Here is a 22941-nt window from a genome sequence, read left to right as displayed (position 1 = left end):
TGTACTTTTGTGTAATGTAGTTGAATAAGAGGAATGGGAGGCAACACTGTTGGTGATGGTGGAGTATTTGTTGGACCAGCAAAGAGATAATTCTTTGATTAAGAGCCGAGAGAAGATGGTTTTGAGGTTTGGTGATGACTACTTTGATACCATTGATCGATACAACGCCCTTGTTCTCATATAAACCTACATGCGTGGATGTGGTCATAATCTTGGACTTATCAAAACATGGCAGCTCAAGGCTTTTGAGATATTTTTTTCGTTGTTCTCAACCAACGAGATTTTAAACTTCCGATCTCTGAAATTCCGCCTATGTCTTTATGAACGAAGAAATGAACAGCACAAGCTTGGGAGCGTGGCCAAATTCCGAACTCTCTTTTGTGATTGCGTCTATTTAAAAGAAGTTATATCCAAAAAAAGAAGAATATTGGAGCTGTAAAGCTTGCAAAGAACAGCAACAATCTTATGCCCAATGCGCTCTGTTCCTTCCCGTACAACCAAAGAAACACCTCCTCAACGTTCACCAAAAAATGCTTCAACACCCTCCCTCCTCCTCTAGACCCAACCGTTTCGTTGCTGATCATCCACCATCAGCAGCATCTGCGAATTGTTCCAATAACAACAACAACATCGACCATACAGATCTAGCCTCTCAACAACATTCACAAATGAAATTTATAAAGAAAAGGCTTTCATCATCAAACCTAGCTCTTCCCACAATGGCAAATTTACTCACCGATAATCTCACGGAGGATGTTCTACAGTCTCCCATTAATACGGATACGGTCATAACGGCGATTTCTTCATCAACACCTCTCCCTCCATCAACAAAAGACAAGTTAAAAGTGGTGAGGCCCACTGCCAAAATTATGCAATCAAGAATTTATTTTCATCAACACGCAGAACTACTTTTTTTGAATTTCGAAGATTTTTATCTCGAAACAAAGGAGGATGTGGATATTGTGATCAAATTTATTGAATTAACCTTCCAAAACTACATCACAGATGAGGAGCTACAACGAGGAAATTCATCACCAACGTCGCCCATTCCCCGAAGAAATAGTTTCGCCAAGTCTTCAAACCCAAAGAAAAACGTTGATGTTTATGTAAATTATGACCGATTTTATTGCCATGAGTCTCTGTTGAAATATTATACAGAGAAAATATCATATTTAGAGATGAATTATTATAGATCAGTGAAACGATTTACCACAGAGTCTATTGAAGATAAGCATCTAATGAAACTAGAAAGAACATTACGTGAATTAAAAGAAGAAGAAGGAGTCGTTCAAGACGCAGTTATAAAGAATTTTGAAATTCTTGGCGATAGATATATTATTTCTGAGAATTTGATTGCGCGAGGAACTTTTGGCAGAGTTTTTTTAGGGAGTAACAAGGACACGGGAGAGTTTGTCGCTATAAAAGAGCTCAAACGAAAGAATATTGATAATGTGGAACGTCTCAAAGAATTTATCGATCGCGAAATGACAATTTGTAAATTGTTATCTGACTCCCTCAAAAATGGTGATGAACAACATATTGGAAAGAAATATATTTGTAAATTCTATGATGTAATTTATACAGAGACAAATTATTATATTGTGATGGAATACATGGCTAATGGATCATTAGAGAATCCGTTTGAAGGTAAGTCAGGAATTTAAGCAGCAATGCAACTGTTTTACGCTATCTATTCACCCAGAACGAGAAGTGTTCCCTTCACATGTTGTAAAGAAATTCTTTAAACAAATAGCACATGCGATCCATTATATTCACAATACGTTAGGAATATGTCATAGAGATATTCAATTGGCAAACCTATGCTTGGGGCAAGACCAAGACATTAGATTGATTGACTTTGGATTAAGGTAGGTATCAAAGCCGATCTTCACCGAAGAGTGAGTTGATTCGTCGTTTTAGCGATTTCTTCACACCCAACGTAAGAAAACATTCTTCATTTTGTGGAAATAAGGACTATGCCTCCCCTGAGATGATTTTGTCAGACAGATATGTTGGCAATGAGGTGGATTGCTATGCTCTTGGAGTGTTGTTGTACAAAATGCTTGTAGGATATTATCCATTTCGTAATACGATCGATAAGATTTTAGGCCAATTTTATATACCATTAGACGAACTTGAGAGAGAAGGAGTGCTAAATTCTCAAAGCATTTCTCTCATTAAGGGCTTGTTAGAGAAAGACGTATCAAAACGGTTCACGGCGACTGATATTCTTAATCATGAATGGTTACAAGATGCCAGAGTGTAACTTTCAATAAGATAGAATTTAATTCTACAAATGACTACAAGAAGGAGCGAGGTCTATTGTGAAAATATTCAAGTCCTCTTGCTGCTTGCTTTCGTTCTTCCTCTCCCTCCTTTCTCTTCATTTGCTGCTTAAGTTGTTGCATCTTCATATTTTCCATCATGATGGACTTTTCAAATTCCTTACGAGCAGTCTGATTCGTCATGATTCTGTTGTATTGGGCTGAAATCGGGTTTTTACTTTCAAGGGCAGTATTTGTTGAGGCTGCTCTTGATGATTCCGATAGTTTTGCGCTACAATCTTGAAAAGCCTCATTCCTCTTCCTTATTTCAATGTGATTATCAATTTCCTGTTTCCGTATCTGTTGCAATTGTTTTTTCTCTTCTCTGCTACCTGCGAGTACTATTCTCCTCTGTTCCTCAAGTTTTAAGTGTTTGAGCCTCTTTGCTTCCATCAAGGCTTGCTCTTTTAAGTACTCCTTTTCTGCTGATTCCAGGTTGGTGGTTGAGTTCCTTCTTGCTGCAGAGCTAACTCTATTCATTGTCGTGTTGTTGGTGAAAGTGATGGATCAAACAGGGATATGTTGCGGATGTTTTTTTGTGAGAGGTGTGAGCAATCTCTTTCGTGGTGATGATGGTATAGTACAGTTGTCTCAATGATTCCTCAGAGATGAATCTTTCAAGGTGTACTATAGCCACAAATGGACACTTTGATGAATGAATAACAAGCTTTATACTCGACTCAAACCTCATTCACATTTAAAACGAATTGTGTCGTCAGCAAAATGCTGTACGAAAGCGGAAACGGCACCCGCCTTTTTAACGACTTCATCTCTCAAATAAAATTTGTAAATAATACATGCTCGTTAAATGACTTCGCACCATCCAAGGACAACGTTGGGCGCCTATGCTGCTGCCTATGTTCATCATCATCATCAACAACAACAACAACCTTCATCATCAAATAATTCAAATCGGAATCAAGTGATTGAACTTGGCGATGGAAGGATTTTGCCATTAAATCATAATTTAACGGAAGAGGAAATTCATCTCCGATTGAAAGAGGAAAAGAGAAAAAAAGAAGAGGAGAGACTGAGAAAATTGAGGATAGAAACAGCAAAAAGAAGGAAAAAACAAGAACAACTTGATGCTCAACTAAAGGAAAAAAAAGATTTAGAGATCGAAAAAGCCTTACAAGAAAGAAAGGAACGCATTCAATCTGCTTCAAAGCTGAAAAAAACTCCTATTTCTAAAATAACGACAACAACAAATACACAAAGACCATACAGTGAGGAGGGAACAAAACTGCCGGCCTTACATAAAAACGAGAAAAAAGAGCCAGTAATACTTGCTGCGGATATAACAAAAAAACAGATCAGGCATTTAAATGTTTTGGAATCGCTCGATTTGCAAGGCATAACTTCAAGCACCGACTTGTTTTTACTTGCAGAGAAAATGGCCAACAGGGAGAGCATTAGAGCCTCAGAAGCATATGGGGCCTTGAAAGTAATAGAACAAAACCCATCGACAGATGAATGCAGCCCTCCCATCTCGTCTCCACATGATAATAATGTTGTAAAAATTGTATCTCCCTCAAACAAAATGAAGAGGGTAAGAATTCAAGTTGTGGAGGACAAGCAGACAATGTTTGATTTACAGCATCAACAGGAAAACAAACAGTGCCATCTCCCAAACATTGCACAAAAAAGTGGCATTCAACATGATGAAATTGAACAAAAACAAGTATCAACAACTTCACAACCAAAAAAAAAACCGTTAGTTAAGGAAAAGAAGAAACCTGCAATGGCAACTACATCAACGGGAGTGTCAATAGATATAGAGAAAATTGAAAAGGATATTGTTTTAATTGATAAGGCTTTGCTTGAAAAATATCAAAACTTAAGGAAAATTGATTCCTCAATGCTGCAACGAGCTGGTTCAAACGACAGTTCGTACATTTCTTCGACAAGCTCTAACTCGGCGTCCAAAAAGCCAAAAACAGCTGCCAAGAGAGGGAAACCAGTTTTTTCGAATCGAGTCAGGAAATTTTGATAAATTAATTAATTTATGAGCTAGATTTGCACTAGTTTAACAAGAATCTCTCTTGTTAAGAAAAGTTGAAACGTTTTGTGGTTGCGAATAAGTTGCTTAGTGTTCAGAACTTTCGATTTGTTCTTTCTCTTCTGTTTGATCACCACCAGCTTGCTCGGTGCTATTTGCTTCTTCGTCATCAAAAATTCCACCTTCTGCTGGCTCGGTGGCCTCTGTTTCCTCCTTGTTTTGTTCTTCAGTAATTTTGGACTCTGCTTTTGCCTTGCGAGGGCTAAATACGTTCACAATTCCTCCAATCAATTGCTTCACACCATGAACCGTTTTTCCAACCAAGCCAATTCCCAGTTGATCAGGTGTGTACCCTCTCTTCAAGTTACGTTCAATATAGGAGTCTCTTTCTTTGATAATTCTCATGATAATGTCACTTGTGGAGATACCTTCAGTTCTCTTGATTGTGAGGAATCTGTGCATCTTTTTCAAGCCCTCATACACGTCGTTGCCGTTTTCATCAACGCTCAGGTCTTCACCATGTGAGACAAAATCAATGTTGTGTTCCACAACAAATTCGGGAGTGACAACCCAAGGGGCTGCTGGAACCACCTCATCAACATATCTGCAATGAGATACTCCTTCATATCTTTCGTCTTCTGTAAGGACAGTCTTTCCTTTAATTCTCCATGTGTCTGCATCAGAACAAACACCAACAATTAGCTGAGTATTAGGGAAGAGATTCTTTGCTTGTTGGAGTGATCTCATGTGTCCAAAATGGAACAAGTCATAAATTCCATCGGCATAAACTCTCACAGGTCTATCCAAAGGAACTCGACACAACTTTCCTTGCAACATTCTAAACTCGTATCTTCCATCGCTTTCGGTAATGATATCTCCTTCCTTGTATTTGGAAAAATCAATATCCATCGCCATTTGCTTTACCTTCTTGTTATTTGGTTCAATGTTGTTCTGATGATGATTCAATTGATCATCATCTTCCACGTTAGAGTTGGAGCCAACACCACTCTCATCAAATGTTCGTTTCATGATAAAAAATTTTTTTTTTGAAATTTTTAAATAGTGATGTTTAATTATTTCGAATTGGCGCCAAAGATAACGGCTGGATGATGTGAATTTTCAAAATTGTTGAAACAGCAGCTGCTTCTTCCCAAAGCGTTTTTACCATGTTTCCACTTGATATCGTTTCGAAAGATCCATTTGTTTCAAATAGTCATCGGCTTGAGCTTCATTCATACCTCCACTCATAAGAACAGATTTCACTGCTTTAAACACCGATTCAGGCATCACTTTGGCATTTCCAGAGACATAAAAGAAGGCTCCTTGATTCACAATCAAGTCAAAAAGCAACTCTTTTTGTTCAACAATTCTGTGTTGAACATAAACTTTTGTTTCTTGATCTCGTGAAAATGCAGTCGAGAGACAAAAGTTAAGCTTGAGATCATTGGCCATCTTGGTGAGCTCTTCTCCGTACAAAAAGTCCTTCTCCTTATTTCTACACCCGAAAAACAGAATACTCTTTCCAACAGTCGATACTTCTTGGCCATGGTAGTCTGAATGCAATTTCATAGATCGATCCTGCAAGAAACTTTTAAAGGCTGCTAATCCTGTGCCAGGCCCAACCATAATCATTGGAGTGGAGAGTGTTTTTGGAAGAGACATGGTTCCCTTGGTGATCCAAGCTGGAACTAACACTTCTTTTTGTTGATTGAGATCGATGGATGCAAGCCAAGAGGTGCACACTCCAGTTCTTGTTCTCTTGAAGGGTGTCGTAATCTTTAAAATTGCAACCGTAAGGTGAATTTGTGAAGGAAACATGTATTGGGAGGATGAGATGGAAAAATATCGAGGTTTGATTGGTGGAATTAAATCCAGTATATAGTCCAAAGGGGGTTTTGCAGATGGGAAATCATCCAATACTTCAATGTATGTTCGCTTTTCTTTGTGGTTGTAGTGATACATGTCTGTTGTGCCCTCTGCCGATCCGAAATATTCCAATCTCTCTTTTTCCTCTCCAGTAGCGAAATGACTCAATAATTCAAATAGATATCTGCGTGGGGTGCCCTGAATGTCCAAATACTTTTCAAATAAGTTGAACAACGTAATAGGTTGATTACCAAATGGAAATTCTGGAGCATCTTGATCTATTCTTTCAACTCTGATAATTTCATCTCCAGAAAGTGACAATCGTTTTAAGAGATGATCAACTTGATCTTTGGTATTTCTTGGCAAAATAGCTAGAACGTCACCAGGAGCATAGGGGAGAGCTGGACCTTCGTTTTCAAATACTATATGCCTCACATCTTGCCAATGGTTTTCCGCTGTAATTCTTCTATTTTCAATCATTTTAGCCATGTAAGGATTTTCCTTACAATATTCTTGGTGAGATTTTGATAAATTAAAAATATATGAGTTTGCTCTCGAAAGATCGATATCGTTCTTGTCACAAAGTACTACCCGATATCGTGGATCTGGTGTAACGTGAGGTGACACAATTTCTACACCAGCTGGTAAAGGATAGATCATCATTACTTTGTCCCACAAGCCCTTTAACCAGCCCACTAGAGTACTATCAATACCATTGGGATGCTGATCATCGGCTAATCCTCTATTGTAAAACTCTGAGGCTCCTAATTGCAACAATCTTCGATGTAATTTCTTGGCAACAAAATTAAATTTCGAGTAAGAAGAATCTCCTAGGCCAAAAACAGTGAATTTTACATTCTTCAAACAATCAGAAGACAAACTCTTTCTCCTCATAAAAGTCCAAAATTTCTTCATATTATCTGGTTCATCTCCTTGCCCAGTCGAAGACACAACAAATATTACTAATGGTTCCGAAACTAAATTCTCAATCGGATAATCATCCAATGCACTCAACTTGACTCGGAGATGTCTTCTCTTGGCTTCTCTTTGAATTCTTTCAGCGACCTCCTGAGCACATCCAGTTTGAGAACCATACAATACACAACATGATCTCGAGAAAGGAAGGTTGTAATGCTCGAGCATTTTTTTCTTTCAAAATATTCCTTGCAAGTCGTCGCGTCTGCTCCTGGATCAGGTGCAAAGGATGCTCGGAGTGGAATGCAACATCGAACAAAGATTCTTCCATGCGTACAATTATGAGATGAATTTTTTGCCAAGTTTGAGTTAAAAGTGCTCAAAAGCAAGGAAGGTGGCGCCATCCAATTACAACAAAAAAACGCCCAACTTTAGATGAGGCTCATTCTTTTGAATTAAAATGACTGTTGTAGCACTTTTAGGGGTGGTCGCATTGTTTTATTACTTGTATAAGGCCTTCTTTACTTCTTGGAACAAAACATTTGATTATTCCGATGAAGATAAAGAATTTTGGGATCATCGGATTAGTGAAGCAATCAATAATTGCACAGCAATTTCAAACTCTGCACGATTAACAAAGTCTTCTTCAACATCCGAAAAGGTTTTCAAAGAGCTCGGAAGTGCATGGTCAGAGGAAGATCGAATTAAATTTGTTGAAAATAAGAAGAAAATTCAACTAAAGCAGAAAAAACTTGATCATTTGTTCTTGCAGATCAAAGAGAGAGAAAAACGAAAGGATGGTCTTGTGATTATTAATGCACGGTATGGTGTTTTTAATCCTCCTGATTTTCGGGCTTTGGTCAATGTGACAGTTCCACTTCAGTGTTTTGTTAATTCCAAATCATCAACTATTGTAATCAAGAAGGAGATGTCAATGTCGAGTTTACCTGGTTTTGGAGATCCATTAGAGGGTTTTATCAACAACTACGTGCAACACCTGAACAAAGAGTTACAAGTCATTTACAGAACAAATGGGTCACTGAAGATGAAGACATTTATTGAGAATGAGCAAGGATTTGAGGTCACCCTTCCTTTTGAGGGACAGTGAGACTTTCGTCTTTATCTCGAACTGATGTGTGCAGAAAAGTGAGTGACGTTGTCTCTCTGGCTGTCGCCTGTCAACAAATTCGTTCGAAAACAAATACCAACGAATCACAAAGAAAAAAATGTTTATCACTTCGGTCGCCTATGACTATTACAAGGGCTTTGTTACGGCCTTTATCGAAATTACTGACAACACCGATGCCAAGTTGTTCGGTAAACCACCAGTCCACAGAATTGTACCAATGATAAATATCATTGCTCTAATTGAAAGTATCCTTTCAGTCATTTTCTGGATCCTTGTAGCAATCCGTTCCTCAGTGTAGGTTTTCGTGTTGTTGTATTTGTTGTTGTTCGAAGATGTTTCATTATTATATTTAAATAATCACAACGTTTGTCATTGGTTATCCAAAATTGTTGACCAAATTGCGACTTTACACACACAAACCTGTTGACATCACTACAAAATGTCTTCATCATTTATTGAAATAGTCCTTCCATGTCAATGTTTATTGTTTTCGTTCCTGTTGAAATTTTCTTCCTTTTCATGCTTGGTTTGATGTTGACAATTTTCTCCATCTATGTAGTGATATCGTTCAAGCATACAAGAAAAGTATTTTGGATTGTAGCATACTGTATCATTTTCCCAGTCGTATTCATCAACTTGGTACTGTTCTTTGGTATGCCAATTCTAGTTTCCATTCTATTCCCACTTCAAAACATTAAGGTCCTACAAGGGTATGTTGTCTTTGAATGGTTGTTTCTCTAATTTACATGATTGAATGTGTTAAAACACAACAACCATCAATGATGATGATTTTATTCAATTTGATGTGTGTGTGTACGAATGATGGTGAATATCATCATCATCGCATGTATTACCATATATGAAATGATTTGACGACTTGTGCGACCATCATCATCACAAATGGAAAATATTCCATCTCTCAACGTTTCATTTTTCTCATTCTCACTTTCATTGCTTCTCAATCATTGCACTGAATGACACTAAACATCAAAATCTCATTTCTCAATAGTCAACGTTCATGGGATGTCACACTCTTCCTCGTTCTTTGGTTGGTCGGAGGTTTGTTGAAGGCCTTCGTTAGACCAAGTGAAGACGATAGCAACCCATATCAACATGACAACAAGAACGTCACCTTCACTGCAATCTATGTTTGCGTTCTCTTTTTGATTGCAGTTTTTATTTTCTTGATTTCTGCTCGATTGGATCAAAAAGTGCCATTCTCTGAATTGCCATTTCCTCCTGTATCATACTGGATTGTTTTCATTCCAATTTTCGTCATTTGGGCAATTGGTACCATTCTGTATTCCATTAAAGCATTTTTGGAATTGAAATTAGTGTACAAGAAGGGTGACGTCAACGGAGATGGTATTTTCAAGTCCATTTACTATATTGGATTAATTATTTTCTTGATTATGGCACTCATCACATCCATTTTGTTGTGTGTGAAATTGTCACTTCCAACAGAAGATCAAGACAAATTCAGTCTCGGATGGTGTTTCCTTCCTTTCATTTTGGGATTCTTTACAATTGCTTGTTGTTGTACCATTCCATTTTTCCCTCAATTCCGTAAAGTTAAATCAGCTGCATTGAAGAATAATGTATCCGGTGAAGTGGAAGAAGCTGCTGAAAAAGAAATGCAATGCTTCCTTTAAACCTTTTGAAAAGAGAATTGAGAGATGAACATTTTGTTGTCTCAAACCAACACCACCACCCTCGATCACACACACTTGTATTTTGTCTGAAAATTGTTAATAAAAACTTGATACTCTTGAATTGTTCAATCGTGGTGAGTGTTTTCTGAATCATACATGCATGATGGTGTTAATAGTGTGAATTCAATTTGCTGCTGATGCTGTGAAATGACCGTTAAATTTTTTTAAATTTTTTTAAATTTTTAATTAAATAAAATTGGCGCAATGAAACCTTCGACAGCCCTCTCCGTCCATCATCAACTCCACGACAAACAAGTAGGTGAATTCATCACTAATCTTCCTCATTTGCATCACTCCAAATCTTATCCCATCTTGTTGCGATCTTCCAATCAATGCAAATATACGTTTGTTGAAAACACTTGTTTCATTGAACAAAATCGAAATTCCAACTCTGAATACGGAAAAAGAGCTCGTTCCCCTCATGCAGAGAAGATCACATGGATGGTCATGGGAACGAAATGGGGTCTCATCATTGGCGATTCAATTGAAGAATCTTGCCAAGCTCTTGAAGATGATTCCAACAAATCCAAGTTTGTCAAGTTGAATGACAAGACCATTCTCCACATTCATCACTCTCTTCATAATTCCAACTGCAAATAAGTGGAAATTGAAGGACAAATCTTTGAGAAGCAAATGACCAACCATCAAACATACTATTTTGAAATCAATGGAACGAAATTTATTCAACAAAACAAACAAAAGAATTCAGAGTATGCCAAGAAGGCCAAGAAGGGCCACAAGATTACTTGGGTCATGGTTTCGAATCATTCTGGTTTTAAAGCTCATCAATCATGGGGTCTCATTGTCAATAATGTCATTGAAAAGGATTGTTTAATTTTAGAGAGAGAAACAACGAATGAAACACAAGCAAGCACATCAACAACGACGACAATTTATGAGAAGGAACCACAAGTTGATTCCAAGAACTCTCCCAAAGTGAATGTTCAAGAAAGTGTTTCTGGTGTTTCTGTTTCTGAGGAGGAGGAGGAGGAGGAGAACCAACAAGCGCCTTGCACTCCCTTGAAGGAGTCTTCTAAGAATCATCTGAAGAGAGATTTATCTCAGAGTTCACCAAGCTTATTTGAATCACTGACGCCTAAATCCTCCCCCAGTGATGCTACTAATGCTGCTACTTATGATGAAGTTGATGCATCGTGCACCTCCCCTCAACGACCAACGACTCCTTCTCTAGAAGGATGGATGAATTCACCTTCTTCTTCTTCTTGCTCGGAGACTTCTCCAATTCCAATACTCTCTCGTAAAACAAGAATTCAAATTAGAAAAAGAAGAAAGAATATTGCTTCTTGTTCTTCTTCTTTGAGTCATTAAAGAACTCTTTGGTGGTTGTATCAAGTTCTTACTCAAAAATTCCATTTAATGGAAAAAGTAATCCAAGCGTCAAATTCTATTGACAAATTTTAATGCGATGATTTTCACAATCGACCACCAATAGCCATTTTCTTTTCTTTTCAAAACACATGCCAGTGACGCAATGAAAAGCCTCTGCTGTTTCTTCATCTCCAAAAGTGCCAAATGAAGGCATCACCCATTCACCACTCTTCACATTCAAGACATGACTGCAATGATTGATTTCATCTCCAACGTATAAATATCCTCCTTCTTCATCCAATAATAATGAGCTTAAATAAGGCGAGCGAATAGGTTCCTCTTCTTCTTCCTCCTCCTCCTCAGAGACTTCTTCTTGATCATTGTGATCATGTTCATTGTGGTTCAGATCTAATGAGGAGGATTTTATCGCTTGTTGTTGTTGTTGATGATGAGATAAAAGTAGATGATTTAGGTCATAGGTTTTAAACAACTTCCATTCGTCCTCTTCTTCTTCATTATTGGAATCCACTTGTTGATTTTTCATTGTGAACACTTTAATTCTTCCTCCTTCCTCTCCAATCACCATCACATCGGTTTCTTCACTCTCTAAAGTATGATCTAAATGCATCTTACCAATGACAATGGAAATTGGATGTTCCAATAATAATCCATTATTATTTCGTTGGAGTGGACAATTGAATTCTTCCAATACTACTCTTCTCACAACACTTCCAAAGATTTGAGAATAATCATTCGATTCTTATAACCACCATCACACACATACACAAGATTGTCATTCCTACTTTTACCACATTGTTGAATACACAATCCCTTCACTGCTCCCAAGAAATCCTTTCCAAAAATGGGATCTTTGTCGTTCATGGCTCTTCTCCACCATACATGACGGACTTCTAAGGAAGATGTTGAACTCATTGACTTATCAGAGAGCTCTTTGCTTTGTTTAATTTGAATTTTATAAGTTCTTCGATCCACATCTTGTATACAAGTGAGACAGGAGGAGTTTATAAAGTCATAAATGTTCACTATCACTCACAATGATTTGACGGAGAGTGTATGAAATTCCGTGAAAGTGAAATAAAGAATAGGATTCATCGGGGGGAAGAGAGTGATTATTACTACCAATGGTATGCAAGAGTTGAAAATTCATTGAATTTTCAAAAAAGTGAATTATTTCACGATGAACGGTATTTTCAAAAAAGTGAATTATTTCGATCTCTTTCATTTTAATGTTGAACGATGAAACATATGGATTTCCATCTCAATCTCGCTCGCTGGGAGGTTCGAGTTTTTACGCAATCCCGGAACGACATCAATCTCCTTTCTCAAACCATCTTTCAGCTGCCAACTGTCAAAAAAATCAACTTTATCTCACCAACCACGCACCGTGCAACAACCAACTCAACTGTGTTCATCACCATACCAATCCACAAGTAATTGACTGACTGATCAAAATGTCCCGTAAAGTCACGGAACAGGAAAAAGAAGCCATCAGAGAATGGATTGAAAAAGTTACTGGAGAGAAATACTCAAAACCCAACGATCCCTATGTTTCCTTGAAAGATGGAGTTTTATTATGTGGGTACGTTCATCATCTATTATATGATGTTGTTCTTTGATTATTTTGAATGATTCTTTCACACCATGGTGGTGATGACACGAATCAATTCTCATCTTTTCAAAAATTTATTTTTTTGGATCATCATCTCATTCATCTCTCTCATTCTTGTCATCATCAATCCTCTTCATCGACTCATTCAATTTTGAAATGTGCAACTGCTACTACTATTCTCATAGTTTAATTTCAGCTCTTCGATGTACCAAAATGCCAACTTACAACAAGGAAACCAAAGGTGTCATGTTCAAAGAAATGGAAAATATTGCCTATTTCATGCAACAAGTTCAAAAAGTTGGAATCAAACTTGAATGGACACTCAAAGCTCTACACAAGAATACTGATATGAATGCAGTTCTGTTATCTATTATTGAACTGTCGAATCATGTGAAAGCCAATAACACCGAAGGATATAAGGGACCATTTTTGGAATTATCCACGAGTTCTGAAAACAATAATAGCAGTGGCAACAGTACGAATAGTCAATCTTCCATGGAGGCTGCATCCACCACAAAAGTGACATCCAACATTGTATCCTCTCCAACCGTTGTGAAAAAATCTGCAACCATCAATTCTGAATCTTCCGAGTCTCCAATTTCATCATCGGGAGCAACTTCGAGAATTCGAAGATTATTTGGAGGAGGAAACAAACAAGAGGAAAAGACAGATCCTTCTCCTCCTTCTTCAGTGACTTCCACAATCAAATCAACAACAGGTACTGCAACAACAACCTCTCCAAGGGTGACATCCGCATTGAGAAAGGATGATAAATCATCTTCATCAACAACCTCTCCAACAACACCTGTCAAAAGTAGTAACACTGGTGTGAATTCGAGCTCAAATTTACCAAAAACATCATCCTCTTCATCATTGTCCAATTCCAACAGTTCTCCATCTTTACTTTCAAAAATTTCATCTTCCGATTCATTGAATTCATCGTCACCTTCAAGAAAATCTTCTTCTGTTTCTCCATCAGAGGATGGTTCAGATGATGATGATGACGAAGTTATCGAAGAAGAAGTTTTGGTTCAGATTTCAAAATTGAAGGAAAATATTGAAAATCCAACACCAGAGTATTTGAGATCTTTAAATCAAAAATTGGAGGGTAAAACCTTGAAATGGTGTAACAAATTTGAGAATGAGAAGGGATCTTTCTATTTGGGAGAAATTATTTTACAAGCCAACAAACCCTTCAAAGGAGCTAATGAAAAAAGTATTCAAGAGCAAGCTTTGAATTGTTGTAGTACTTTGATCGATATTGGAGCTCTTAATGGTTTTATCAAATACCCATCGACTGTGAATGCGATTGCCAGACTTTTGAACAATAAGGAATCCATCAAGACAAGAATGACAGCTTTAGAGGCTCTTACCTTAATTTGTACTTCTAGTGAACTTGGATTTTGGGCAGTATTGGAGGCATTGAATCAATACAAACTTGAATATAAGGAAATGAAGAGATTTTCAGATCTAGTTGATGCGTTGAAGAATGAAAAGGATGAAAAACTTAAAGCATTTATTTTGGCACTTTTTAACTCGTTGATCAATTCTCCTCAAGACACTTCGATTAGAATGTTATTGAGAAATGAGTTAAAATCTCTTGGATTGGATGAAATAGTCACAAAACTCCAAAAAGATGCTGATAATGATTTAATTAAGGATCAAAACCTGAAACATCAAATAAGATCTTTTGAGGAAGAAATGATGAGTGGATTCATCGATGACGATGAAGAAGAGGAAGCTAGCGTCGACAACTTGAATGTGAAATCACTTACTGATCCACTTCAAATTTCCAAATTATTATTAATTCGCTTAGGTGGTAGTAGTGTTGGTTTCACACATTACAGAAATATTTTGAGACATTTACTCGATTATACACAAGCATTCCTCAAAGACTCTTCAGAAAATTCAGCCAAGAATGAAAAGACACTTTTGGACAGTTGGAAGAGTATTGATAACATGTTGTATCAATTGACTCATGATTCCATGTTTTCTGCCAAGATGGACCCCATTCCTGATGTTCTCAAATCTGAAAAGATGGCCAAAATTCTTCTCCAAAAGAGTAAGAAAAAGTGTGACGATTTAACCATCGAGTTGGAAAACCTAAGGAAGGGAGGAGGAAGTAAATTGGATCCATCTCTCAAATCTTCATTCGAAGAATTAGAACGACAAAATAAGGATTTGCTAAAAGCCATTCAAGACCGAGATTTACTGATTGAACAATTGAAGAGAAATGGTGCAGTGGTAGGACCAACAATGGATGCTTCAAGTGGTGGCACCGATTCATCCTCAGTTCCACCACCACCTCCTGGAATGGGTATTCCTCCTCCACCACCAGGTATGGGTGGTATTCCTCCTCCTCCTGGTATGACGGATGGCACAGATGGAAGTATTCCACCACCACCTCCTGGCATGTGGTGGCAATATTCCACCACCACCTCCAGGCATGGGCGTTCCTCCTCCACCTGGAGGATTGGCCATCTCCAAACCTCCCGAAGTGAAATTACCTGAATTACCCAAACGTGTACCCAAGAAGAATGTGAAAAACTTTTATGGAGATGCCATCAAGAAACAAAAAGTTGTGAATACCATTTGGATTAAGGACGGTCTAGCTGAGAAGACTAAGGAAGTGGACTTGAATATCAATGAATTGGAAGAACTCTTCTCCAATGTTCCAAAAGAAAAGAAGGAAGAGAAAAAGGAACGTAAAAAGAAAGATTGTGTCAGTTTTATTGATCCACAAAAATCCAACAACTTGTCCATCATTTTGGGTTATTTACGTCTCGAGTATTCCGAAATTAAGAGAGCCATCTTGGAAATGGATGAAGAAGTACTCTCGCAACAAAATATTGAATCACTCAAAGATAAGACTCCAACCGATGAAGAAATTCAAGCCATATTGGCCTATGATGGAGATGCAGATTTATTGGCAGTTTCTGATAAATTCTATTTGGCCATTAAGGACGTTCCTCGATTACAGAGTCGATTGAATTTTTGGTCCTTTAAGTATAAGGTAAGATTATTTTTCTCTTTCCCATCTATATATTTACATTACGACTCTTAATACTTTAAATACTTTATAATATTTTTTAACTACTTTATAATATTTTTAAATACTTTATAATATATTTAACCACTTGAATATTTAAATACTTGAATGTTTGGCGATACATTGACAAGTTTGAAAATACCATTCCCGAGATTATTCCAGACCTAGAAACCTTACACTATGCCTCTCAAGAAATCCTTCGCAGCAAGAAATTCAAAGATTTACTCACCATTGTTTTAGCCATGGCCAATTTTTTGAATGCCAACTCCTCCAAGAAAGATGCCTATGGTTTCACATTGGCAAGTTTAAACAAACTCAAAGAAACCAAAGCCATTGATGGCAAAACCACTCTCCTCCAATACATTGGTATTCACTGTATGGCCAAGAATCAAGACGTGTTAAAGATTCGAGAAGATTTCGGTAATTTAGCAGACGCCATTCGAATTTCCTTACCCGACGTGAATGCTGAAATCACAAAACTTCGAGAAGGCGTTTCAGCTCTCGAGAAGGAATTACAACTCCCCGACTGGAAGAACAAACAATCGGACAAGTTCTATCGAACCATGACTGAGTTTTTGAAAGTGGCCAAGAATGATATGCATGTCGTGAGTGTCATTTCAGCCAAACTTGAACAATCTCTAAAAACCATCTGTGAACAATTTGCTGAGGATGAAAAAGTAGTGTGTAAGAATCCAACGGATTTCTTTGGGCAAGTCTTTTCCTTCTTGGATGCATTCATGACTGGCTTTGAGGAATATATTCGACAAAAGATTGCAGAACGAAAGAAGAGACAAAAGAAGGAGCGTCAACGACAATTGCAACGACAGCAACAACAACAAATGTTGGAAGAAAAGCAGAATCGACTCAAACAACAAACAGGAGGAGAGGATTCCTCTTCAACAACAACAACAGCTGCATCATCCGATCAGGATGAGAATAGGGCCAACACTGCCCGACATAGAGCCATGAGAGAACGAAAACAAAGTATTATGAGTGGACAAGCCTTTAAGGATCGAAGAGAGAATCGAATCATGATGAAACCCAATCAACAACAACAACAACCTCCTCCTCAGGAAAATGCTCTTCCTTTTACTGTCAATCTCAGAAAGACGACTCCAAAAGAAGAACAATAAACACACATGTATTGCTTCCATCGTTTTAAAAGTTCAATAAAAGAAACGATGAAACCAACTGATAATAGTTCAAGAAGGTTAATGAAACATTTCCAGATCTGAAAATGACACTCAAAAGAAGGTTAAAGAAAACAATTCAAGAGATCCTTGCAATGGCACAGCGTTCCCTCAAAAAGAGACTTTACTAATGAATTGGATCAGTCAAGTTGAAATAAGTATTCGCTTGAGCAATCAAACGACTATGTGGTCGATGAGCTCCACATTCACCTTCACATGCATTAATTTGTACATTGTACTTTCCCTTAAACCAAAGCAAACCTTCTCCATCATTGTCGTTGGTATCAATGGCAAACTTGACTTCATAGGCACCTGGCATAAATCCCTCTGCTTGATAATAACGACCAGTGAGATCAGGAACTGAGAATGGACCCGTGACCTTCATCACGACTTGACCTGGACCACTTTCATTGAATGGCCCAAACTTTACCTCCCATGACTGAGACTTGTGGAACCACAGTGGCACTGGTAAAGACAGCACAAGTCTTGGCTGTACAGTCATGAATGGGGCAAACAGTCATTAATTGACATCCATAAATTGGATCCAAATCTGCCTTCTTCAATACAGCAATGAAGGCATTCACTCCAATAGCTGTGCAAATGACTTCACAACCAGCAAAGACATAGGGACCATAGGGAGCCACGACTTTGCACAGACTCATGCATGAAAAAGCAGCACCAGCATCGACAGCAGCCTCCAAATCAGCAAGTGCGAAATCTAACAAATAGACACAGGTTGGACATAATTCGTTTTCTCTCTTGTCCTTTAATTTGGTCATGACGAAGGATGACACTGCCGATGGGAATTGAGATTTCTTGTTGTTGATTGTCTTCATTGGGTTGTTTTTGGGAGCAGTTATTGTCAAAGGTTGTTGTTCTTGTTGTGATGATTGTTTGGCTGAAAGATTCAAAGCAGCTTGCACAGCCATAGCCACCATGATGGACAACGCAACAAGCACAATGAATGCGTGTGAAAGGGAACGCATAATAAGCGGTTGTTTTTGTTTTTTGAAGTGTGATTTCACTTTGGTTTTCTCTTTCCAACGCACAGTTAATCTCCTTTTGGAAAGGCGCGAATTGCTCAACGTGAGTATCGCAACATTGATCGTTTAAACAGTGAACGCTTTACAACAACACTCGAATAACATGTGCCTTATTGTACAAAAAGACTCTTCATGACAATGATGAGTATTGAATTACTGCATGAATCCATAATTTGAATCTTTGCTCTCTATTTCATTAATAGTTGAACTAAAAAATATGAAACCAATCAAGACTGTGGTCAACTCAGCTTCTTGTGCTTTATTGGCACGCTTTGGTTCAGGCTGCAAAAAGGGCGTTGGTCTCCGATTGAGTTGTAATTTCAATACTAGTACACTTTCAAACCCACACCCCTCAAAGAATAACACCACCTTGCAAAATTCAAGATCTTTTCATTCCAGATCTTGCCATTACTCCTCCTATTCGGGAGCTGGACCAGACGATCAACAACGATCATCCAATTTGAAGCAACGACTGATTAAAGCTGGATTTTATTCCTCCATTGGATTAGTTTCAGTCTTAACAGGAGCCTATTTGTATCTCCATTTCAAGGAACGGGTTTCATACCAGAAATTCAATGATCATTCATTCCGATTGATTCATCGAGATCCCGAAACAGGTGATGAATGTGTTTGGTCCTATGTTCATCATTTCCAAATGAAAAGTATTCCAATGGCTCTGAGCAGTACGATGGCCATTGTCAAGATGAATCCTGGCCACAGTGATGGTGTTGAAACGGAGAGTGAATTGTGTTTGTACAATGTAGTTGCCTTGACTGATGTGGTGCAACGAGAATTGGACCGATTAGGAAAGGTGAAAATGATCATCATTCCGAGTCGTGAACATGTGGCGTTTGCAGGACAGTATTTTAAAAAGTTTATTTTACAAAATCCCACAAGTAATAACAACGAGATTCCTGTGTTTTATTGTCCCTATGGCAATAGAGATAGTGTCATTGAGAATTTATATGGAAAATTGAATAAGGAGTTTCCAAATCTTGACAAGAATGAAATTGCCAAACATGTGAAAAGTTTTCCACCAGACAATTCATCAGTGCCTCCTGAATGGCCACAACATTGGATATCTCAGTTTGAGGTACAGACAGTCTCAGGCATGCCTTTCCTTACCGAGGTCGTTCTCTTACACAAGCCAACCAAAACCTTAATTGCATGTGATATGGTTATGAATTACAAAGAGCCTATTCCTATGCATGTCGATGATCCTAACCACACACCTTTTCTTTTCACATATGCAAAGTTGATGAGAATTTATGGCAAAGGTATGTTACAATTTGATGATTGTTTTGACGACAGGACTATTTTTTATGAAATTCATAAGGTCCTGTGATACCAATATCTTTTAGATTATTGGTTCAAGATAAAGAAAAAACAAAAGAAGAGTTAAATCGAATTATGAATGAATGGGATTGGAGCAGTGTTATTGTAGGCCATGGGAATGAAATGATTGGAAAAAGTGACGCACAAGTAAAAGCTCTCAAAGAGGACTATCTCAAGAGTGCTTACGAGAATCTCGCCCTCAATAACAAGTAAGCGGAAGGTCACAAAAGATTCGCCAAGTTTCAACAAGCAAGTGCTAGATCATATTCTTGTGTTTCGCTTATTGATCTTGTAAAAAAAATTATGATCGTCCATCAATAACACGTCCGCCTCTTTCTTCTTTCGTTCGTCATCTTTGTAAACCTCATCTCAGAGCGTACTCTGAGCCCACAAAAAAATGAGCACACCTGCTGCTGCTACAGCTGTTGCACCATCATCCTCTGTCTTTAAAAAAATCAACGTTGATGAGAGCAGATACGATCAGAACACATATTGGGGACGAGTTATTCACTTCTTCAATGTTACTGATCCAAGAACATTGCTTGTATCAAATTCTACACTCAAAGGAGCCATCTCACTTTTGGACGACTATAAAGCAGAACAAGATATCAAAGAGTTGCAAACAAATCCAAAATATGCTCCCGAGAAAATTTATTATGCCATGAAGCTCAAACAATCATCAATCCATCCCGATACCAAGGAACCAATCTTCCCAGCATTCCGTATGAGTGCTTTTGTTCCTGTAAACTTGTTGATTGTTTCGGGCATGTTGACTGCTCGTTCTATTCCAAGTACTATATTTTGGCAAACAGTAAATCAAACTTGTAACGTTTGTGTGAACTATGCCAACAGAAATGCCTCTAATGAAGTGAGCAACGCCACTCTCTTCAAGAATTATTTAGCTGCAGTCGGTAGCTCTGTAGGTACTGCTGTTGGTTTGAACGAATGGGTTAAACGTTCAGCATTTAAACCAGCCATCAAGAATACTTTGTTGAGCATTGTACCATTCACTGCTGTTGCTGTTGCCAACGTTTTGAATATTGGTATGATGAGAAGAGAGGAAATGACACAAGGAATTACAGTATTCGATAAGGATGGAAATGCTTATGGAAAGAGTGCAATTGCTGGACGTCTCGGAGTTGCTCAAACAATTACATCTCGTATTCTTCTTATTGCTCCAAGTATGATCGTACAACCAATGTTGATGAATTATATGGAATCAAGAGGAATTTTGAAGAGTGCCATGTCCAAGCAATTGGCTAATTTGGCATTGCTGACAGTTTTTATTGGTGCCTTCTTGCCGTTGGGTATCGGAATTTTCCCACAAATGAGTCCAATCAAGAACACAGATTTGGAGGAACAATTCCACAATGCTACCAATCCAAACGGAGAGAAGGTCACAACATTCTATTTCAACAAGGGATTGTAATAATTTTCTGAGGTATTCACAATCATCATCTCATGATTACGGCTTTTTAAATTAAATTCCATATTTTTGTTGCCATTCTGCATATTGTTTTTCGTAGGTGTTTCCGCTTGGTTTGATGATACTGAGCGAGGATTCAATATCTTTCATTTTGACTTTGTCAATAGGTGGCAATTCTTGAGTTTTTGCAGCAAAATTGTCTCTCTTTCCTTGAGCTGTATTGTTGTTGGCTTGAGATTCTAATTGTTCGAGTTGTTTGAATATCTTTCGAACAGGAATCATGGCACTTTCCTTGCATGCAAGGGTAATGTCAGATCCTGAATAACCTTCCGTCCTTTCTGCTAGAGTTTCAAAGTCGTTTTCTGTCAAGTCTGCTCTGTCAGAAGTGAGACACTTTTTGAAAATTGACTTTCTTGACTCCTTATCTGGAAGTCCAACAAGAATCTTTTTTTCGAGTCTTCTCAATACAGCTTGATCCAAATCCCAAGGTAAATTACTGGCTGCCAACACAAAAACAAGATCATTACTTTTCGACAGACCGTCCATTTGAATTAACAATTCCGTTTTCATTCGTCGAGAGCCCTCATGTTCTGTTGCTGACACTCGTTGACTCATGATTGAGTCAAGCTCATCAAGAAAAATAGTAGAAGGAGCATGATGTCTTGCCAACTGAAACAGAACTCGAACCAATTTTTCGCTGTCTCCTCTCCATTTTGATACAATGGAGCTAGCCGATATATTGAAAAAGGTCGTTTTGCATTCAGTTGCTACAGCTTTTGCCAACATGGTCTTACCTATGTGAAAAAAACCAAAATATTTCTATCAATATTTGTGTCACAAGCATAACATACCCGTTCCTGGAGGCCCAAAAAGAAGAGCCCCTTTCCAAGGTGTCAACAAGCCTGTAAAAAATTGTGGATATTTTAGTGGCATCACCACAGCTTCCTTAACCATTTGCTTTGCATAGCTTAGCCCAGATATGTCATCCCAATGGACCATTGGATTCGAAACAATAATTTCTCTTCGAATAGACTCAGCTAACTCTCGTAAATCTCCAAAAAACAAATTTTCTGGGAGAGGTTTTAGTAATCTATCCTCAAAGAAATCGTCATCGCTGTCACTCTCTTCATTTTCCAAAACTGCTTGTTTTTGTAATGGTTTGTTTTCAATTTTTCTTCCAGAAATATCAATGGCAATGTTTTCCTTATTTTCATCTTTTTGCTGAATTGTTTTCACATTTGCACCAGCAGCATTTTGTATTGGTTGCTGAGTTGCCTTATTCGGCCTTGTTGTTGAAGGGGGAGCCGTTTTTGTTGACACTACCGGTTTAGATGTTGGTGGTTGCTCCGTTTTAGTTGGTGGCGGCGTCGATGTTGGTTTGCTGCTTGGAATATTTGAGGGTGAAGTGGTGGGTACTTTTGATGGCATCACTCGTCCGTACTCCACAGGCTCCTCTCCACTTTGAATTTTCCGAAATAATTTAGGTTTTTTCATGAACTTCATTTGATAATATTCCTCAAATTCCTGAAATAATGTTGTCAGTAAAATAAGTAAAATAAGGATAGTTCAAGTGACAGTCAACACATACAATGAATACATTATTTAGATCCATATTATCGGCCGCATCAAATTTTTTCAAAGAAATTCCAGTTTCCGATTGCATTTTCTCTGCTGATTCCAAATAACTTTGTATTACGATTAGATGAAATGTTCAAGAAATGATATTTCCATCAGCACATACACACTCTTCTTTGAATCCATTCACTTTGAACATACCCATTATCAAATAAATATCTGATCATTAAAACCAATATTCCCTTTTTACGGTCTTGTATTTGCTTCTCTTGTTGTTCTCGTGCTTTATTTTGGAGCTTGATTTTCAGGAGGGATGTTTCCGACATGGTTCTTTTGCAGTGATGATGAGATCTTGAATTTTTTTAAAGAATTTCTTTAAAATTTGTACACTCTTCGGCGGGAATTTGTTGTGGGAAAAC

The 22941-nt window shown here is 37.9% G+C and overlaps 16 protein-coding genes across 16 annotated transcripts; 9 read left to right on the top strand and 7 right to left on the bottom strand.

Moving 5' to 3' along the window:
- Positions 1 to 530: 530 nt before the first annotated feature.
- FDP41_003137 (uncharacterized protein) lies at positions 531 to 2266 on the top strand (the record flags this gene model as incomplete). Its single annotated transcript, XM_044706408.1, has 3 exons — positions 531 to 1647; positions 1703 to 1868; positions 1921 to 2266. The coding sequence occupies 3 exons, from the start codon at positions 531 to 533 to the stop codon at positions 2264 to 2266; spliced, it is 1629 nt and encodes a 542-aa protein (XP_044562528.1).
- A 34-nt stretch (positions 2267 to 2300) lies between these two features.
- FDP41_003136 (uncharacterized protein) lies at positions 2301 to 2804 on the bottom strand (the record flags this gene model as incomplete). The annotated part of the gene is made up of 1 exon (XM_044706407.1): positions 2301 to 2804. One exon carries the CDS (start codon positions 2802 to 2804, stop codon positions 2301 to 2303), a length of 504 nt encoding a protein of 167 aa, XP_044562527.1.
- A 328-nt stretch (positions 2805 to 3132) lies between these two features.
- On the top strand, positions 3133 to 4314 carry FDP41_003135 (uncharacterized protein; the record flags this gene model as incomplete). The annotated part of the gene is made up of 1 exon (XM_044706406.1): positions 3133 to 4314. The coding sequence occupies one exon, from the start codon at positions 3133 to 3135 to the stop codon at positions 4312 to 4314; it is 1182 nt and encodes a 393-aa protein (XP_044562526.1).
- A 96-nt stretch (positions 4315 to 4410) lies between these two features.
- FDP41_003134 (uncharacterized protein) lies at positions 4411 to 5352 on the bottom strand (the record flags this gene model as incomplete). The annotated part of the gene is made up of 1 exon (XM_044706405.1): positions 4411 to 5352. The coding sequence occupies one exon, from the start codon at positions 5350 to 5352 to the stop codon at positions 4411 to 4413; it is 942 nt and encodes a 313-aa protein (XP_044562525.1).
- A 132-nt stretch (positions 5353 to 5484) lies between these two features.
- Positions 5485 to 7332, bottom strand: FDP41_003133 (uncharacterized protein; the record flags this gene model as incomplete). The annotated part of the gene is made up of 1 exon (XM_044706404.1): positions 5485 to 7332. The coding sequence occupies one exon, from the start codon at positions 7330 to 7332 to the stop codon at positions 5485 to 5487; it is 1848 nt and encodes a 615-aa protein (XP_044562524.1).
- Positions 7333 to 7564: 232 nt separating this feature from the next.
- FDP41_003132 (uncharacterized protein) lies at positions 7565 to 8212 on the top strand (the record flags this gene model as incomplete). The annotated part of the gene is made up of 1 exon (XM_044706403.1): positions 7565 to 8212. The coding sequence occupies one exon, from the start codon at positions 7565 to 7567 to the stop codon at positions 8210 to 8212; it is 648 nt and encodes a 215-aa protein (XP_044562523.1).
- Positions 8213 to 8330: 118 nt separating this feature from the next.
- On the top strand, positions 8331 to 9885 carry FDP41_003131 (uncharacterized protein; the record flags this gene model as incomplete). The annotated part of the gene is made up of 3 exons (XM_044706402.1): positions 8331 to 8527; positions 8698 to 8943; positions 9243 to 9885. 3 exons carry the CDS (start codon positions 8331 to 8333, stop codon positions 9883 to 9885), a joined length of 1086 nt encoding a protein of 361 aa, XP_044562522.1.
- Positions 9886 to 10149: 264 nt separating this feature from the next.
- On the top strand, positions 10150 to 10545 carry FDP41_003130 (uncharacterized protein; the record flags this gene model as incomplete). The annotated part of the gene is made up of 1 exon (XM_044706401.1): positions 10150 to 10545. One exon carries the CDS (start codon positions 10150 to 10152, stop codon positions 10543 to 10545), a length of 396 nt encoding a protein of 131 aa, XP_044562521.1.
- A 33-nt stretch (positions 10546 to 10578) lies between these two features.
- Positions 10579 to 11274, top strand: FDP41_003129 (uncharacterized protein; the record flags this gene model as incomplete). The annotated part of the gene is made up of 1 exon (XM_044706399.1): positions 10579 to 11274. The coding sequence occupies one exon, from the start codon at positions 10579 to 10581 to the stop codon at positions 11272 to 11274; it is 696 nt and encodes a 231-aa protein (XP_044562520.1).
- Positions 11275 to 11350: 76 nt separating this feature from the next.
- FDP41_003128 (uncharacterized protein) lies at positions 11351 to 12207 on the bottom strand (the record flags this gene model as incomplete). Its single annotated transcript, XM_044706398.1, has 2 exons — positions 11351 to 12002; positions 12059 to 12207. 2 exons carry the CDS (start codon positions 12205 to 12207, stop codon positions 11351 to 11353), a joined length of 801 nt encoding a protein of 266 aa, XP_044562519.1.
- Positions 12208 to 12746: 539 nt separating this feature from the next.
- FDP41_003127 (uncharacterized protein) lies at positions 12747 to 17086 on the top strand (the record flags this gene model as incomplete). The annotated part of the gene is made up of 4 exons (XM_044706397.1): positions 12747 to 12874; positions 13090 to 15269; positions 15349 to 15917; positions 16085 to 17086. 4 exons carry the CDS (start codon positions 12747 to 12749, stop codon positions 17084 to 17086), a joined length of 3879 nt encoding a protein of 1292 aa, XP_044562518.1.
- A 184-nt stretch (positions 17087 to 17270) lies between these two features.
- FDP41_003126 (uncharacterized protein) lies at positions 17271 to 17528 on the bottom strand (the record flags this gene model as incomplete). Its single annotated transcript, XM_044706396.1, has 1 exon — positions 17271 to 17528. The coding sequence occupies one exon, from the start codon at positions 17526 to 17528 to the stop codon at positions 17271 to 17273; it is 258 nt and encodes an 85-aa protein (XP_044562517.1).
- A 22-nt stretch (positions 17529 to 17550) lies between these two features.
- On the bottom strand, positions 17551 to 18081 carry FDP41_003125 (uncharacterized protein; the record flags this gene model as incomplete). Its single annotated transcript, XM_044706395.1, has 1 exon — positions 17551 to 18081. The coding sequence occupies one exon, from the start codon at positions 18079 to 18081 to the stop codon at positions 17551 to 17553; it is 531 nt and encodes a 176-aa protein (XP_044562516.1).
- A 322-nt stretch (positions 18082 to 18403) lies between these two features.
- On the top strand, positions 18404 to 19734 carry FDP41_003124 (uncharacterized protein; the record flags this gene model as incomplete). The annotated part of the gene is made up of 2 exons (XM_044706394.1): positions 18404 to 19463; positions 19523 to 19734. The coding sequence occupies 2 exons, from the start codon at positions 18404 to 18406 to the stop codon at positions 19732 to 19734; spliced, it is 1272 nt and encodes a 423-aa protein (XP_044562515.1).
- Positions 19735 to 19918: 184 nt separating this feature from the next.
- FDP41_003123 (uncharacterized protein) lies at positions 19919 to 20950 on the top strand (the record flags this gene model as incomplete). Its single annotated transcript, XM_044706393.1, has 1 exon — positions 19919 to 20950. The coding sequence occupies one exon, from the start codon at positions 19919 to 19921 to the stop codon at positions 20948 to 20950; it is 1032 nt and encodes a 343-aa protein (XP_044562514.1).
- Positions 20951 to 21001: 51 nt separating this feature from the next.
- Positions 21002 to 22848, bottom strand: FDP41_003122 (uncharacterized protein; the record flags this gene model as incomplete). Its single annotated transcript, XM_044706392.1, has 4 exons — positions 21002 to 21741; positions 21799 to 22471; positions 22536 to 22632; positions 22724 to 22848. 4 exons carry the CDS (start codon positions 22846 to 22848, stop codon positions 21002 to 21004), a joined length of 1635 nt encoding a protein of 544 aa, XP_044562513.1.
- Positions 22849 to 22941: the final 93 nt, after the last annotated feature.

Source organism: Naegleria fowleri (genome assembly GCF_008403515.1).
Source record: "Naegleria fowleri strain ATCC 30894 chromosome Unknown tig33, whole genome shotgun sequence".
NCBI classification, from domain to species: domain Eukaryota; phylum Heterolobosea; class Eutetramitea; order Acrasida; family Naegleriidae; genus Naegleria; species Naegleria fowleri.
Note: the sequence above shows the minus strand (reverse complement) of the source record. Positions and strands in the feature narration are given on the sequence as shown.